Raw genomic sequence first — 17,214 nt, 5'->3', positions numbered from 1 at the left:
CGGACTCGGGCAACACTCACCGTTTAGATGCCAGGTAACAGTCAAGTTACTAAAGCTTTGTTAAGGCAAAGTGTGTTAAAAATCATAGTGTTTCCTTAAAAGACAAATTGTTATTATTTTGACTCCCCCCCTTTTTTGGGCCGCATGGTTCGTCTCTCCCAGAAGCCTTCAGTTCGTAACAACATGGCGGCGTCCGGCAGGCACGTAGGGCATTGCATCCAGAGAAACGGACGGTTTGTGATAAATAACTTCGAGCAGTTGTGGGGTCACAGGTGAGAAACTATTTGCAGCTGTGTTTTGAACCAAACTCATATTCAGTCGGCTTTTACATCATTTTCTTTGTTTGCTTTACGAGTCTGACAGCTGCAGCTAGCATCGTTTGACAGGAGGTCATGTCTTCAAGATGCTAACTGACATAACTGCAGCAAACTGCTTGATATTTAAGTAGATGTGTCGTTAGACATTTCAGCGGTTGGTTGAATACACACTTTTATCAAAGGCAAATGTCTGTCTTTATTATGCTTTCGACTGTATTGACCTCATGTATTACATATTCGTCTGGAGGTGTAATGTTTGTCATCATCATTTTGTCTTGAGCAAGTCCTCCAACACTTGGACCTTTTAAAAGGTTTAGTCTTGAACAGTAGATACTGTATGTGCAACAAGGCGATCTATGAAACAATACACCCTACCAGAGGGCTGTCAAAGAAGAAGTAGTCTTTTCTAAAATGTAATGTGAAGCTTCTTCCTTTCAGCACTTTAATGTTTCTCTTTTTTCCAGGAACTTTGGTTGGACTTCAGCTCTGCGACAGCAAGCTATCGAAACTAATAAAGGTAAATTGGAAAGAGGGTTGTGATCATGATTAAACATTTGGCAAAACCGATGTGAGAGAAGTTTAACTGCTTTAAAGCCCAGTCATCCTGCTGTCAAGGCCCGATTTAAGAAATGTCTTCAGGATATAACTGGATGTTAATGCAGTCAATATTATATATTTTCTTTATTGTGAACAAATCACTTGAAAAGACCAAAACCTAGAATGAACATGTTGTACTAACAAGTATTGTCTAAGTACTGTCAAAGACGGATATATAGAACTTCATTGTTGTCCAGAAATTTTGAGTTAATCTCATTTACACTGATCTGTTGTCTCTAGACTACTAAATGTGTATGTATCCACGGTTAAAAATAGTCCCCAGCAAATGCACCTTTAACTCCTGTGAAATTATTTCAACTTTTAAAAACACAACTGTAAATTTGTCCCATTTACTTAAAGATTCATACTCAGCAGGAACAAATGGGCTTGGGACTGAGAGCTGATAACTAAACCATTTTTTTGGTCTGTTAAGGTACTTGGTGATGAGAAGGAAAATACAGAATAACACCAGTCTTACTGTTTAAGTGAGTTTATCAGAGCAGGAGATAATCTAGATTTTGGATTTGACTCTACCAAATCACCTTCTAGCGACAGAGGATATTTCATCAGAGGCAGGATGTTATTTATAATAATTATAATGTCATTTATATTGAAAGTCATACTTTTTCCTCCATGGCGTTGCAGAATCTACAGAGAATATTGTCATCCCCAGGAAGAAAACATGGTACGTGTCCATGTCACTGTTGCATGAAGTTTTAGGTGTCATACACTGCAGACAGCCATGTGGCACTAAATATTTAGCTTCACATGAAGTGTCCTTAAAACAAGTCATTGAGTTAATGTTTCTTAATAAACAGGAGCAAAGAGGCGGTGCTGGAGGCTCTGGCTTCGACTGTCAGCAGGGTGAGAGCTCTCCCAATTCTGTCAGATTGCTTTTTACACTGTGGATATAAGGTTGCATGTCTGTTTGTCTGTTCGCTCACTGTCTCTTTTTTTCATCACTAGGATCCTACAGCATATCACTACCAGTTCCAGGATGACCCTTACCTGTCTCCCAGGACCTCTAATGAGTTTGTACGTCAAACCATACTATGCTTTACATCAGTCTTATTCTGCTGCCTGTTTCTCTTATTTTTCATCAAATCAGTCAGTTGTGATTTATATTAGCTTATTTAGGGACCACTGGATTATGATAGTGTAAACATTCAGTTTGATTTTATTTTATCTCTTTCTCTTCTCTCTGCAGAAGTTATACTTTCTCTCTCAGGAGTCCGGCAGGTCTGCAGCCAAATACTTTATCAACAGCAATCCCAAGTTGTTTGCTAAAGACTTTGCTGATCCACATATACCGGTAAGAGACCGTTTAAAGAGGGGGCTTGAGATCAGTAACACAGCAGGCTTGAACAGCTTCATTCAGCACAGTTTGAACAGCAGTGTAGCTGCTTAAAAATGCTGATGCAAAAAGACTGAATAGAGTTAATGTAAATCCAAGTTATCTAAGCAGCCTGCAGTGGGATGAGTCCCTCAGTCTGAGCTGTAGTGATGGTTTAGGTCTTGGACCACAGTATTTGGTTCGACATTCAATTCATATTCATTGTGTATTATGATAAACTGTTGATTTATATTGTTGTTTTGTTGGTGTGTGTGTGTGTGTGTGTGTGTGTGTAGTGTCTGATGCCAGAGACAGTGTCATTGCGCCTTGAGGAGGTGAGCGAGGAGGCACTGAAGGAACGAATCAACCTTAGGAAAGTATCAGCTGCCGTTGACATGTATGACCAGTTAGTACAAGCTGGTAAGAACACACACACACACATACACACACACACACATACACACAGGCAGTGGGTGTTGGCGATATCCAAAATTTAACATCTTGATACAGTGCAGCCCAAATATGGCGATTATACAATGTTATAATATTGTATATTGTAATAATAAATGATTATATTCTTAGATGTTTCAGGGTTTTTTTTAGAATATGTAATATAAACAGCAATTCAAAACTTTAATTTGTACAATATATAGTAAGCAAAGCAGTGAATTGTGGGTCAGACTCTGCAGCAAAGCAGACTGTCTAAAAAAAAATAAAATGGATATGTGTTATTATGAAAAGTATTATATATGGTGGGAAATATCACTATATTTGATACTATTATTGGATATTATCAAATATTGGCCTAAGCCTGATATGCAGCTTATGTCCTCTCTTATGAATGTTAGTATAATTCTACTACATCAATTTAATTCTTCCAGGCACAGCAGTCTCCATGGAAACCACACATGACCTGTTAGACCTGATCTGTCTCTATGGTGACAGAGACCCTGACCAGGACGGGATAACTGAGCCACAGGAAACGGTGAGTGATGCCTGATCTAAGCCTCAGGGTTTCTGCTGCGGCAAGTGAAAAGATGCATCAGCCCCATTCAGCTGGAGACTTCAAACCTCATATTATTACTCCAGTATTATGTATGTCTACTTAAGTGTATCCTCGTGTGTTCAGCAGGAGTCAGGAGAGGGGGGGAAGTCGAGGAGAATCAAGTTACGTCGGGCTTTAGATTTCCTGAAGGCCACCTGGAAAGAAAACAACAACGCCGAAAGAATCTTCAACCTGCTGCCAGAGAAAGACACACGGTGTTACTCTGCCCTGATCAGAGGCATGGTGAAGGTATGGGCAGATTCACTACTGCTATTAGTACTGGTGGTATCGTCTGTTTGTTGTGGTATGAGAGAGGCGCTCACTTCAGCTACAGTTACCCGCTTAAACTAATTCAGATATAGGTGTTGATTGTTATCAGTTTTGATGCATCCTAGATTAATTTCCTGTGTGTCTGGCTCTCCCCAGCATGAAGCTTATGCAAAGGCCTTCAGCCTGTACACCGACATGCTCAACAACAGACTGACTGGTGAGTTGTAAATAAAAATACAACATCCATTGTACTATGCAAACACATTTTTAAAGGTAATATTTGAACAATGCCTTGGTTGATTTTTCATTACATAGACATTAGTATTATTATGCAATATATTAAAAAAACAAAAAAACAACACATACTCATTCTCTCTCCTCCTGCCTTGTGTTTAAAGCCAAAATCAATATAAAGCAAATGGCGGAGTCAGTCATACAATTCAACAGTACCTTTAACACAGTAAAAATGTACATAAACAGCAATTGTAATACACTTTTGAAAGGCAAAATTTTTATCTTTAAGTGGTAACTTTGACATGCACAGTTTTAATAATGTATAAGAAAATGTTGGGCTACATTGCTTTAAAACCTGGGTTAGTTTAACTCTTAAGTGTGAAGGTCATTTGAATCTAAAATAATCAAAATATAATTTAAATTTCATTGCTGAAAAAATGGTACCATCATGACCACGATTTTTTACATAATCTGACTGACAAATTAATTGTGAACGTTGATGTCGATCCCTGGTCAAATTTCTGTGTATTGGAAGCAGATGACTAATAACCCAACCCTCTGTCTCTAGCTGACGTCCACATCTTCAACGCACTGATCTTAGCAGCTCCAAGAGTCAGAGAGGATTACAACGAGAAATGGGACCTGATCACTGTAAGACCCTTTACACTGTCGTGCTCAATGTGACACAGCTTTGTACAGATCTTAACACATCACCGGGTTTCCTTGTAAAAAGACCTTTTCATATCATTAAAGATGTCATTGCGCTGTTTGTTTAAAGTGCAATATTTTTGTATCAGTATCAAAAAAAAAACAAAACATGAAATAGAGGAAAGAATAAATTGTGTAAAATATATAAATACATTGAATGTAAAATTGTTTAAGAAATCATGAAAACATAACCTAATAATTTGACATTTGAACATTATTTCCTCAATTCTATTCTATTTTCAATGGAAGACAAAAAAGACTTGAAAAACTGCATTTTTAGATAAAAATTATGATGTGATGAAATAATAATTTGAAGTAATTGTTGAGTTGAAATAATTTCTTAAATTAGTTCTTAATGTATTTTCACATTTTTATTTAAATATGAATTTAGATAATTATTGATTTATTTAATATTATATATTGTATATTGATGACACAATCTAAAGTTTGAGGTATGGAAGCTTCTGATGAGATATTATGTCATCGTTTGGACATAGTTTGATGCAGTGTGCTTATATATGATATTAATCTGTTAGAATAATAACATGCCTCATATTAATAAACTGTAATGTGAAATGTTCAACCATGGCAGTAAAAGTCACTAATGTGGCATTTTCAGAAGTGATAACTCAGACCTGATGTTGCATACATCAGGTGAAATACTTTTACACGCTGTCACCCAGTGATAACTTCAAGTTGTGTGTCTGTCTTTGTGTGCAGGAGTTGTTGACCCAGATGAATCAACAGAAAGTTCAGCCCACCCTGATGACCTTCAACAATGTTCTGAGAGCTCTGAGACGCTGCGGCTCTCTGGCCAGAACAAAAGCTCTACAAACTCTGACTGAGATGAAGGCTGTGGGAATAGGTACCTATTAGCATTCATTATAATTTAATGAGTTGTTTGGGTCGGCTCTTCCTGTTCTTCCCTACATTTACAGTGTTGTGTTTTCAGCTCCCAGCCTGGCCTCCTTCAACAATGTCCTGGGAATCTTTTACAGACCAGGTACACACAGCAGTGGTGTTTGATATTGCTAGTTCAGTCTTTGGTGCTGTTGAGTTGTATTCAGTGGTTTTGTTTCTTTCCAGGCTTCTCTGGCCAGAACAACACGAACATTTTACAGGAAATAGTGTCCGAGCTGGATGAAAAAAGCTTCACCTGTCAGGACCCTGATGATGGTAGGTTGTAGGTTTCCCAGTTTTTGCTGAATTTTACATAGTTAAATGAGTGTGCTCTGAAATGAAAGCATGGAACAAATAAACAAATCAAGGAAACTTTTTGTTGAACAAAAAATGTCACTCTTGTGACCGTCTTTCTACAATACAAATCAAATGTTTCTCAGAAAGTTCGTCCCACAAATGTGTTATGTGTTTGCTTCACTTTCACCTTCATCTCGGCTCCATGTGGTTTTAGTCTGGAGACTGTGCTGGTCTTCATGTGAAGCTTCTGGCTCATTATCTTGCTGTAGGATGAACATCTGACCAACCTGTCTGTCCCCTGTCTGCCTGTCTGTCATGATAGCTCCTTCCTGCAGTACAGTATTACCCTAATAATGCTCCAGAGGGTAAAGTGGCACAGTTACAGAGGGTTTGTAGTTAGGGCACTGTAGGAATTGTTTGCATCAACTCTCAAAGCTTCATTTACTTCCATTGCTGCAGGAAAACTGTAAGTTAGCCTTATCCCTGAAAAAGACCTGTTTTACATGAAATTTACATTTTTCAGTTTTTGGAGACCAGAACTTTTCATTTGGTCATTTAATTATTTACTTGAACAGCTTAAATTTCAGTAGAAAATGGATAAAATGGGGCAGTTTTAACAATTTTGACTGGTGGTGTTTAAAATGGTTATAAAAAAAACAACACAGTTATATTCACCACCACACAGCAGAGAAATGTATCCATGACTAGGTTTCTTTTAATACTAACTTATATTTTTCTCTCTCCTCTTTTTCAGTTCTGTTCTTCACTAGTGCAATAAAAATAGTAAGTCTCTTTTTATTACTCATATGTATAAATATTTATCCCTGAAGTGTTTCTGCAAAGTGCAGGTCCTTTTTTAAAGTCTCAAATGAAGAGTTTATTATCAAGGACTCATGTTTCTTTGCCTATTTTTAGATTTATACAAGGGTTAGTGTCAAAACATGTTATATTTTTACCTATATTTAGCTATGTTAAATTAGATTTAGGCTAGTTTTGACAGCTTTGTTTATTTTACCTGTAACAAGAGCCTAAAATTTAATTTTCACCAGCATTTTAGAGTATTATAAAAGTCTTGATTTTAAAACATGCAGATACACTCATCCTTTCCATCTGTCCACCGCTAACATGGAGCCGGTGTAAATCTCTTAATTTACCTGACCTGTTTTTCTCCACAGTGTCTGGACTGTAAAGATCTGGAGCTGGGTTATAAAATAAATCATCTAGTAGAAGTGGGGGAGAACTGGAGGATGCTGGGAGATCCCTACCAACAGAGTATTTATTAGTGAGTAGAAAACTTCAACAGCCTGAAGCTTGATATCTAGTGATAATGTACAGTTAATAATATGTATTATTTATTTACATTATTAAGCAACATCATCACAACCCCAGTACAACCTCGAAGGGACAATCTCTGTTAAAAATGCATCAGATGAATTTCCACACTTTGTAACCGGACCTCTCCTCTCTCCTCTCCAGTGGTCGCTTCTTCAACCTGTTGTGCCTGATGGAGAACATTGATGAAGTGCTGAAGTGGTACAAACAGCTCATTCCCTCGGTCAGTGGATCACTGCATCTCCCTCACTATTCACTTGTGCAACTCTAGGCCATATGTTATATCAGTAATACCTTTTTAAGATATAAGAAGCTGCAGCTTGTACTTCACTGTGTGACCAAATCCTCTTTTATTTAGTAGAGGAGATTCTGGCTACAATTTAAAGGTCCCATAATGTATAAATTGAGATTCCCATGTCTTTTTTTTATTATAAAGCAGGTCTAGGTTCTATATTAATACTGTGAAAGTATCAACAGAGTATCAAGTCCACAGAGAAATGCACACAGCCTGTATTCAGAAGCTGGACTTCATCCTACACACAATTGAATATATTTGAACTCTTTTTCTGTGAATCCCTCCAGGAGGAAGTGAGATGGATACTTGACTCTGACATACACTCACTGTTAATGGTGCTTTTAACGATGTTCTCTGTAGTTGTACTACCCGAACGCCTTGGGACTGAAGGAACTGCTGCAGGCTCTGGACACAGACAGCCGCCTTGATTTGCTGCCCTGTATATGGAAAGGTGTGTTTAAAGCTTAGTTGTAGGAATCTAAAATCACACAGTACATGTCTTGATGTGAATGTGACTCAGACTGTCTTTACACAGATAGAAACCCTGCCCTCTCTGGCTTCACTCTACCGGTTTAAACTCATGAAGTCAGATCTTCCTCATGTGATTGCATCTCTGTTTTCTAAATCTGGTGTCCTCTGCTTGTTTTCCAGATATCCGCTCTGTGGGTCATGATAATAAGTTAGATCTGGTGGAGGAGGTTCTCACGCTGATGGCCAGAGACAAACACAGTCCTGAGGTCAGTGAGGGGAACAGGCAGCGTGGCCTGATGTTATTGTTGTGCACTGCTTTTTTAAACACCATGTGAATGTCCCTCTCAGAGATGGTGAAAATAAATCTGTACATGTCTGCAGGTCCAGGAGTCTTTCGCAGAGTGTGCTCTGGATATAAAGAAGGTGTTTGAGGGTGACAGAGGGAGGTCGGGTCTGGAGTGGAGCACCCCGTCTCTCTCACACATCACCTCCCTGCTGCTGCGAGCCAACATGACCGAACAGGCCTGGTGAGAGAGACAGCTGTCTGTCTGACTGTCTGTCTGACTGTCTGAGAGCTTGTGCTTCAGTCTGACCCTACGAATGCTCTAATGCCATTAAAGTGAAACATCTTCTCTCCTCTATCCTCCTCTCTGCAGGGAGATGCTGCAGCTCTTCAAATCCAACAACAGAGTTCCTTCGTAAGTCTCCACCCAAACTACAACCGCTCAGAAGTCAGTTTTGGCTATGAAAAACTCTATATTCACACATTGAAAGTCTTCAAGTGATCACAGAGCTCTGATTTATGACATGCTCATCATTTCACCTATAAAAAGAAAATTTCACTTAAAAAATACTATATATTTATAATGACATCCTCTAGCTGGTAATCACTCATGGTGAAGTTGGAGTCCTTTTGTTTTCTTGACAAGTACAAGATTATAAAGATGTAATTAGACACATTGACATAATTAGTCGGGCCTTACATTCATTAATGCAATTGCTTCTGAATGTAATTGGTCCAACATGTTAAACAAGTTGTAGAAATGAAACATAATCCATTGTAGACCCTCTTCTGATGACACACACTGGCTGAGCAGTTTGTGACCGTGTGTTCCCCACTGTATTATTCTCCAGTGTGGAGCTGTTGGACAACTTCCTGTCGGCGTTACTCAGCGATGGCTTTCCCCAGAGAGCAGTGGACCTTGTTCAGCTGTCTGCAGCCTTCTGTCTGCCAGAAACACCAAAGCTGGCAAAGCGAACGCTGACTGAGTTCAATCTGAACGAGGAGCAAAGGTGAGGGGTAGAGAATTATTGTTTTCACCATCACCATCACCATCTGGTACGCTGCTGCCACAGAGAGGGACAATAACAGACTGCAGCGTATCATCCACTCTGCGGAGAAGGTGATTGGCTGCAATCTTCCATCCCTCCAGGACCTGTACGCCTCAAGGACTTTGAGGCATGCAAGGAAGATTGTAGCTGACTCCTCCCACCCTGGACACAAACTTTTTGTGACACTCCCCTCTGGCAGGAGGCTGCGGTCCTTCAGGACCAAAACCTCTCGCCACAAAAATAGCTTCTTCCCATCTGCTATTAGCCTCATCAACAAGGCTAGAGAGCCCCACTGTTGCTGATCCCCCTGATCCTCAATTGCACCAATCACCAGAAAAAATTCCTTGTATGTGAAAACATACTTGGCAATAAAACTGATTCTGATTCTGATTCTGATTTTACAGCGGGAAGCATGTTTTCATCTGAGACTGTCACGAACAAATATGCCATATTGTCATATGTCAAATATGTGTGACAAAAACAGGCTTTTTAAACTAAAATGAAAATTAATCTGCACTTAAATACAGGAGTGATTTCTGAGATAAAGTTGTTGAATGTTTAAATATTTATTTTCATTTGCGTCACTCTTGGGGCGATTGGTGTCATTTGCAAACCCCTGGGTCAGTTTCACCAGCACAGACTTTGGCTGAGACTTAGATCTAACTAATGGTCAAACATCAACTGCTGCACACAGCTGTTGATACACTATGTTAATTAGGACTACGTTGCCATGAGTTCTGGGTAAATTAATACATTTTTCAATCTAAACAAGACCTAGGCTGGACCATGTACAGGCAGTGTGCAAAATTTAGGGCAGAGTTGAAAACTGCTGTGGAACCTGTAGACAACTTCTGTTTCACTGTGATATTTCAGTGAATAGTGTCACAATACAAAAGACTTACAGTAGCATCAAATATAGTATATATATAGTATAGCGTCAGGTAATGAATGTGGCAGAGCTCAGCACCTCTGCTAACACATCAGTCAGGGTCTGGAGAGACTCCTTGGACAGATGTTAACAGCTGATGATGTGTACAGGTTTCTGCACTCTTTAAAAATGTTGTCCTCTTTTTCACTGGTCAAAAGGTGTCATTGATTGTTGCCATGGAAATGTGAGTCTTAGTTGTGAGTTAGCCTGGGTGGCTAACTTTTAATGCTTCAACTGAGTCTAATGGACTGACACTGCAGACTAGACTGAAATATCTTTGTAAAACCAACCTCAGCTTTGTTTTCAGTGTTTTACCTCCACAGGTTTCATTAAAGTCCTATCTGCGGTGTCTTGAGATGAAAGATGTGATGATCAATTTAACGAGAGAAAAACAAACATGGATCTGTTCATAGTTTTTGATTTAGCTCTAAGGGACAAAATATATGTTTCAGGCGTTTTCCACAGAAGCTCTGATTAGTATCAAAGTCTCTGACAGTTTCTCGTCTGTTCAGACACAGGAGAGAAGCATCTCAGAGAAGTGAATGATAAATGTTTAGATTTTAATTTAAATAATTTACATTGCTTTGCTCTTGATGTGATGTACCATGTACATACTAAATCCCAGTTTTCACACACTGTGTCTTGTTTCTTGTCCCATCCAGAGCCATTTTATCTGAACTGGAGTCTGCAGGAGAGTCCTCTGACTGACGCAGATGATCCACTCTGATGCCAACAACTCTCATAACTAAATAAGAAATTTATCGATAAGAAAATCAGACAAATCCATAAACTGTACTTATTTCTGTATCTGTAATAAAATGTATGTGACAATATACAACCTCTACTAATGTCTTCTTTTAAGTGTCAGCTAGAGGCCGCTCTTCCTCTCCTTCAGGGCATTGTCAAGGAATGTAACTCGACAGGATTATAGCCCAATGTGTCATATTTTACAGTTTCTCTCCTCCTTTTTATGTAGTTTGTGACTTTTTTCAGCTCAGCTTCTATGGAAACCAGACTGTTTATCGCTATAATAAACCACAATAATTAAAATCAGGAGAGAGGATCATCTACAGCCCATAAAAACTTGATTCTGAGTGTGATAACATGAGTGGGAATTTTGCTATCTGTGAATCCATGACAGTAAACTCTGTGGTCTAGAGGAAAAGACGTAGACGCAAATTTCTCTGTGGTAACTGACCAACTTCCTCAAATTACAGATAAGCTGCTTCCTCAACATGCTGCATGTGTGTGACATTTAGGGGTCTGGATGCTGTGTGGACTTTTCAGTGTCTTAGTCGGTCCTCAGCAGGTTCTGAAGAAACCTCCAGTTACAGAGATAGAGATGTGTCTGCAGATACAGGTATGCACCGTGTGACAATTTTATGGACTGCAGGTCTAGACAGGACAGTGCCTGGGGTGTGAGTTTATGTGTGTCTGCATGTGTGTGTCCTTAATTTAGATACATAATTTAGGATAGTATTTGTGTTCATTGCAATAGTTTAAAGACATGTTAGCAGGCATCACACTCAATAAATAAAGAGTAAACATTTGTATTGTGTGTGTGTGTGTGTGTGAAGTGTGTATTTATGTGTGCGCACTCGGGAGATGCAGTGCAGTGTGGGTGGGTGTGTGTGCAAGCCTGCACAGGTGTGTGTCTACATCAGAGTGGTTTTTTTCTTCAACCAATCATCGGCTGAGCTGGCAGCATGACCAAATAAGGACAAGTGGGCTAAAGTGAGTGGAAGTGGGGGGGGCACTTTAAGATGGGTGTGGTCAAGGGACAGAGTGTATTGTTCTCGAGAGGACCTGCCTAAAGCCACAACACTCACCCTCACACACAACTATACTCCCTGACACACACCAGTGTCAGCTTTCAAACAACACACAATAATATAGACTGCCACTGTGAAAACACACCCACACTTTCCCTCATACGGTTATTAACTCTTACATGGTCTCACACCAGTTTGTTCTGTTGTTATCTTTTCTTTTGATAGCAAACTTGCAAGTTACTCATATATTGTGTGATTCCAGTTTTACCTGTATGAGAAGTACTGTAGGGGTGTAGAGGAATAGAAAGGTCAGCCTGAGAGACCTGGAATAATGGGAGAAGTGTGAAGTTACCAACAACAGTGGGGAGTCTTTCTTTTTGCCTGAATGAAAGGCAAACACACAAAATAGTTTGTATTCAGCAAGTTTGCAAAAAACAACAGTGGATGTGGCTGGTCACAGGCATTCCTTTCTCCCACTCCTTTATGCAACATGAGTCTACTGTACTGCAGTGGAGGTCAGAGGTCAAACCTCTTCACAAACACAGGACGTGATGGAACATCCTCTAATGGTTTTACTACCTCTCCCACAAGGTGCTTTTTAAACTGTACCCTCTTTAGCTTAGGTTTAGATAAACTCTGGTTTGTGGAAGTTTTAGTCTAAAAAAGTAAATGTTTTTTTTCTCTCTTGCTTCCTGAGAGGAGAGGAAGAGAGGGAGGATGAGGGAAGAAGATAAACGTGTGGTAGTGGTGGAGGGAAGGAGCAGAAAGAGATGGCAGTGAAAGAAGAGGAAAGGGGGCATTAGTGAAACTTGCAGGGTAACTGTAAATCCCCGTTGAACTTATTTTTCAGGCACAGAGTGCTGAGAAAACAAACATGCACAAACTGCATGCACAACTGACTGGCAGCTAATAACTGTCAGCCAGCTCTGCCAATCCCACACAGCTGGAAAGAGCAAAACATGGAGCTCAGCAGACCTCCAGCCATAATGAGGTCGAAGTCTGGCCTCATAACATTATTTCATCCCTAACTGAAGCTTTTAGTCTCAATAACCACTTAAATGCCACTGTCATTAACCTTTAATACCACAGTGCTTTCACACCTACCAACATTGTGTCAGAGCCACTAAGGAGCTGTGGAGACATTTACAGCAGAGATGTTAAAACGAAAGGTTTCAGACAGAAGTCTTTGCTACAGGAGAGCCTGGCAAATACACAAGGGACTGAGCCCTAGTGCTCTGAGGAGAGTAAAGGAGATGACTTCACCAACCACTAAACCAACTTGCTGCCACTTCGTGAGTTTGGTTATAGAAATAGTTCCATATATAGACTCATTCAGCAAGTGTGTGTGTGTGTGTGTGTGTGTGTGTGTGTGTGTGTGTGTGGTGGGGGGGTGGGGGGTTGAGTTAACAATTCATCTGTGTCAGCTTCTTGAATCTGAAGCAGTGAAAAATGTCTCATAACTGAGATGGGTGAAGCTGGAGTCACCACTGCCTCAGCACAGCAACCCAACCACAACCTAACAGCACTGTGAACTGCTGCGAGAGTCACTGTGTCCACACTTACCGGAGGATCACATGAGCACCTTCCACTGAATGACTGAGGTTTGTTGGGTCGTGTCAACAACAAATTTTTGAGACTGATACAGGTATTGATATTCTGATAGTTTAGAAAATCAGATAGTGATATATTGGCGATTGTTAATTTTCTTCACACAACCGTTAACATGATCAAACATGTATCACTTATCACTTCTCTTTATAGGTCAAATTATAGAGTGGTCATGTCATCTTTGGCATTTTTCTGCTTTAGTGACCTACTGACATGAAATACAAATGTAACATCTTTTTAATGTACTGTACTACACACTAGCAACAGCACACATCATCAGGAACGTGATGTCGCGAGTGGGTTTTGGGGCGACAGCAGTGAACTGTATAGTGTCTTTATAGGAGGTTTAAGGGGGTTTATAGTTGTCATTGCAAAATGTACCAATATGAGGGGCCCCTTTTCCCCCAGGCATTTGACTGGTTCACCTCTTCTGGTGGTGTGCCACTGGATATGTAAAGCACATTTTTACACTTAATTAAGGGTATTATAAGTAGATTAGGCAAACCGTACCCTGCCATGGAGAATCAGAGAGTGGATGAATGAATGAATGAAAAATTAACACAAACAACAGAGAATGTTTGTTATTCCTCTTTTACTTTATATGAAAAGCTGTTATTATGGGTGTTGTAATGTGTTTTTTTTTTTTTTTTTCCAACCAGAAACCATGTATCACGTGAAGCGATCTGTATCATTAGCAGAGATTTTGAGCGGTCAGACACAGGTGTAATTGATAACATTAATGAAGTCTGCATTCTAGGGCTGAACAATTAATTGACTTATCAAAATCAAAACACGACCAAGTGCAATGTCCAAATCACAGGAGCTGCAGTTTTGTTTGATAAAGATAAAATGTGTCACAACAGACCAAGACCCAACAAGAGTCACATCATCATCATCATCATTATATTTTTTTTCCATTGAAGATAAAATGCAAAAACTACCATTCACACTGAAATAGTGACTCATATTGCAATCACAGTATCTGCCAAAAACATCATAATGTGATGGGTTTTTTTTCTGTCATTCAGCCCGACTTCATTTCATTCAGGTGTGTAGGAGGCAGGACACTGAAATTGTGCGTTCTGCTGTTTCTGCATCTACCTGGAAAGCAGTCGCTGTTATTGTTCTTATTTGACATGTGACAATAGAAAATCTCTTCTGCCAAAAAAGGCCTATAAGAAGAATAACAAGCTGACATAGGTACTGTAACACCACTTAGGATATCCAGGTATTTAAGTCCAAACAAATCGGACATGACCATCAATTCACAAAGACTAAATGATCATCTTGGATCAAACCACAGAGTGTGATAAGTCATTGTACAGGCTGTGTTACCTCAGTGACTGGTCGCGTGGCGTGTGTACCTTAATGGTTAACAAATGTTTACCTAGGTACAACACACACAACACCGAACACGCAAACCACAAACAAGCGTGCAGACATAGGGCTTTCTATAAAATATTCAAATGAAAGAGACTCACACATCGCAAACAGTATCAGCTTCTGTTCTGCGTTTCTGTGTGTCTTTGGTTTATGAGTCATAGAAGCATGTGTTTAAAGCATTCACCGCATCCTGCCCAAACAGCACAATGGTCGGTCTTTCAGTCTGTCTCTCTCCCTCACTTGTGCCTGTCTGTGGCTCTTTCTGTCTCCACTTCTTCCTATCAGTGTCTTTCTCACACACATTGCTGAGCAGCAGAGGAGCAGCCAACAATGGTGAATTGACCGTCTTAATTTATTTGGCTTGTTGACATATTGTCAGCGTTGTCACATGAGCTTGCGGCCGACAGCACACAAAATCCAAGGCCGTGGTGTCACTGTAAACACAGAGCTTCATTTCAACATGTGCTCACATTCCATTAGTCATTTGATTATATGTTTGGGTTATTTTTCAAAATTGTAGGCTACTCAGAGCGATTTAATACAAATTATTACCCTATGACAGCGTTACAAGATGGAGTATTTCCAAAAATAAACAAGAGCACTGCAGACAAAGTTATTCAACAATTCTCTACAGAGAAGAACTGATACTTACTTATTTCAACCCCTGGTATCAAAAGACAAGATCCTCCTCTTTTTTTTTTTCTTATGGTCTAACTTGGCTTGACGAAGATAATTAAAGACTCTTAGAGAACCTGCACGCCAGTGGTCAACACACACACACACACACACACACACACAGGTGTTTCCACTTGATTAGACCTCCTCTCAGCGCTCTGTGGGTGTGTGTCTCTCTGGCTCTTGTGTTCATTTTGTTGCTTCGGTTAGTCCCAGAAAGTAGCCAGTTTACGTGGCAGCTATCTAGAACCACATTGGCACAATATGTGTCCTTCATGGACACACTTTATATTCTGAAATGACAAAGTTACATATGACCGGATGGATGTGACTCCACACATCTTCCTGCAGATGGTCCAGCTCTCTGCATACCTGTTTTAACAGCAGACATTTTCACTTGTCATAGCAGGAAAAGCACAACAGGTGTGAGGACCACAGCTCAGTTCTGTTCAGGTGTCCTGAACGTCGTGACAGAGTGACGGTGAGTCGGCATGCACAAGTGTCTGAACTGAAGCAGCTAAATGGAATTCAGCCATACATCCCTGCTTCTTCCACTGTAATGTGGCAAAATGGAAAAGGTCTACATGTCCACAAAGGCCAGTAATGTAGAGTCAGTTTGCCATTGGTTAATATTTCATATTCACACCAGGTAACCAAAGTTGTGAAAGCTCCTTCTCCACCGGCAAATCCATTAATTGTGACAATTCCACTGAATTAATTGGCTTTGTTGTAAAATTTTCCAACTATGCTATAAATGCAGGTGTGCCAGGGACTTAAGTTGACCCTTAGGTGCAAAATGTGGGGCCCAGTGAGGAAGCCCACACTCAGTCCACACCCCATTTAGGGTCCACAGCAGACACCCAGTGGGGCCATCCTACTGGTGCACACAGTAGCCTGCTGAGTGCCCACTGGGGGCCATTGTGGATTCCCCTGTGGGGTAACTGAGGGCATTGGTGCACTGGGCACACTGTGGATAAACTGGGCATTCAAACACCTGCGTGGTAACTCAGTGCCTTATTTACTTATTCAAAGTAAAAAGAAACTATGCCAACGTATGAAGAGCAACATCTGATCCACAGAATCAAGATGCAATACTGTTATATTATATACTCAGTTAACAGAATTAAACAGTGGAAAACAAGGAAAATGCCAAGTATTTCCTAAATGTCTTGAATCTCAGGATCTTCTGCTTTCTGTTTTTTATATTTTGGGGTTTGGATCGTTGGTCAGATTTAACAATACCAGATGTCACCTTGGGATTTTTTTCCAAAACTTTTTAGACAAAACTATCAATACATAAATTAATCAACAGATTAATCCATAATGAAAGAAAAAATATTTAACTGCAGCCCTAAACTTATTGCTTTTAGCCTAACGAGGCGGCTTTTATGGGGGGGGGTGTCAATATATTAAGAAGAAGTTCTGTTTTTTCATCTATTTGTGCGTCTTGACTAACAACAGATGTGGAAAAGATTTTCTTGTCTGTCAGCGCTTACTCTCAATGACATCATTGTCTAGTCCTCTTTTTAACAGTCAAAGGCAAATTCACGGCTTGGCAGAAGAGGAAAACTTGATATACCAAGGGTTGGTTAACAGAGCTCAACCAAATACTGTTTACTGTTTTCTGAAGCTGTATGCCTCCACCTTATGTTAACCGTGACAGGGTGGCAGATTGTGGGTAAAGTTGATATAGGATAATATTTTTCTATTCTGTTTA

General features: G+C 39.9%; 1 protein-coding gene across 3 annotated transcripts; it reads left to right on the top strand.

The window, feature by feature from the left end:
* Positions 1-15: 15 nt before the first annotated feature.
* Positions 16-10,897, top strand: ptcd3 (pentatricopeptide repeat domain 3). 3 transcript variants are annotated; one of them, XM_071457045.1, is made up of 24 exons: positions 16-34; positions 163-272; positions 782-834; positions 1,560-1,599; positions 1,733-1,778; positions 1,881-1,949; positions 2,122-2,226; positions 2,544-2,667; positions 3,129-3,232; positions 3,377-3,541; positions 3,719-3,779; positions 4,365-4,447; positions 5,225-5,369; positions 5,457-5,507; positions 5,591-5,680; positions 6,456-6,484; positions 6,877-6,983; positions 7,178-7,256; positions 7,689-7,779; positions 7,980-8,065; positions 8,181-8,326; positions 8,456-8,497; positions 8,934-9,092; positions 10,722-10,897. In XM_071457045.1, the coding sequence occupies exons 2-24, from the start codon at positions 184-186 to the stop codon at positions 10,765-10,767; spliced, it is 2,010 nt and encodes a 669-aa protein (XP_071313146.1). In that variant the 5' UTR covers positions 16-34; positions 163-183; the 3' UTR covers positions 10,768-10,897. The 3 variants fall into 3 exon arrangements, with proteins under 3 accessions (XP_071313146.1, XP_071313144.1, XP_071313145.1); XM_071457043.1 differs by lacking the exon at positions 16-34 and having other exon boundaries at positions 39-272; XM_071457044.1 differs by lacking the exon at positions 16-34 and having other exon boundaries at positions 40-272; positions 3,380-3,541.
* Positions 10,898-17,214: the final 6,317 nt, after the last annotated feature.

This window comes from Trachinotus anak, unplaced genomic scaffold, assembly GCF_046630095.1.
Source record: "Trachinotus anak isolate AG129_WGS33_773 ecotype Australia unplaced genomic scaffold, CSIRO_AGI_Tana_v1 ptg000021l, whole genome shotgun sequence".
NCBI lineage: Eukaryota > Metazoa > Chordata > Actinopteri > Carangiformes > Carangidae > Trachinotus > Trachinotus anak.
The sequence above is the reverse complement of the archived record's forward strand: the minus strand, read 5'-3'. Positions and strand labels throughout refer to the sequence as shown.

What these genes read in the sequence shown, in the direction of transcription:
- ptcd3 (XM_071457043.1), top strand. Translation starts at nt 145, where the DNA reads ATGGTTCGTCTCTCCCAGAAGCCTTCAGTTCGTAACAACATGGCGGCG. An exon ending in TTGCTGATCCACATATACCG is followed by an intron (nt 2,227 to 2,543) that starts GTAAGAGACCGT and finishes GTGTGTGTGTAG; the next exon opens with TGTCTGATGCCAGAGACAGT. An exon ending in GGGAATCTTTTACAGACCAG is followed by an intron (nt 5,508 to 5,590) that starts GTACACACAGCA and finishes GTTTCTTTCCAG; the next exon opens with GCTTCTCTGGCCAGAACAAC.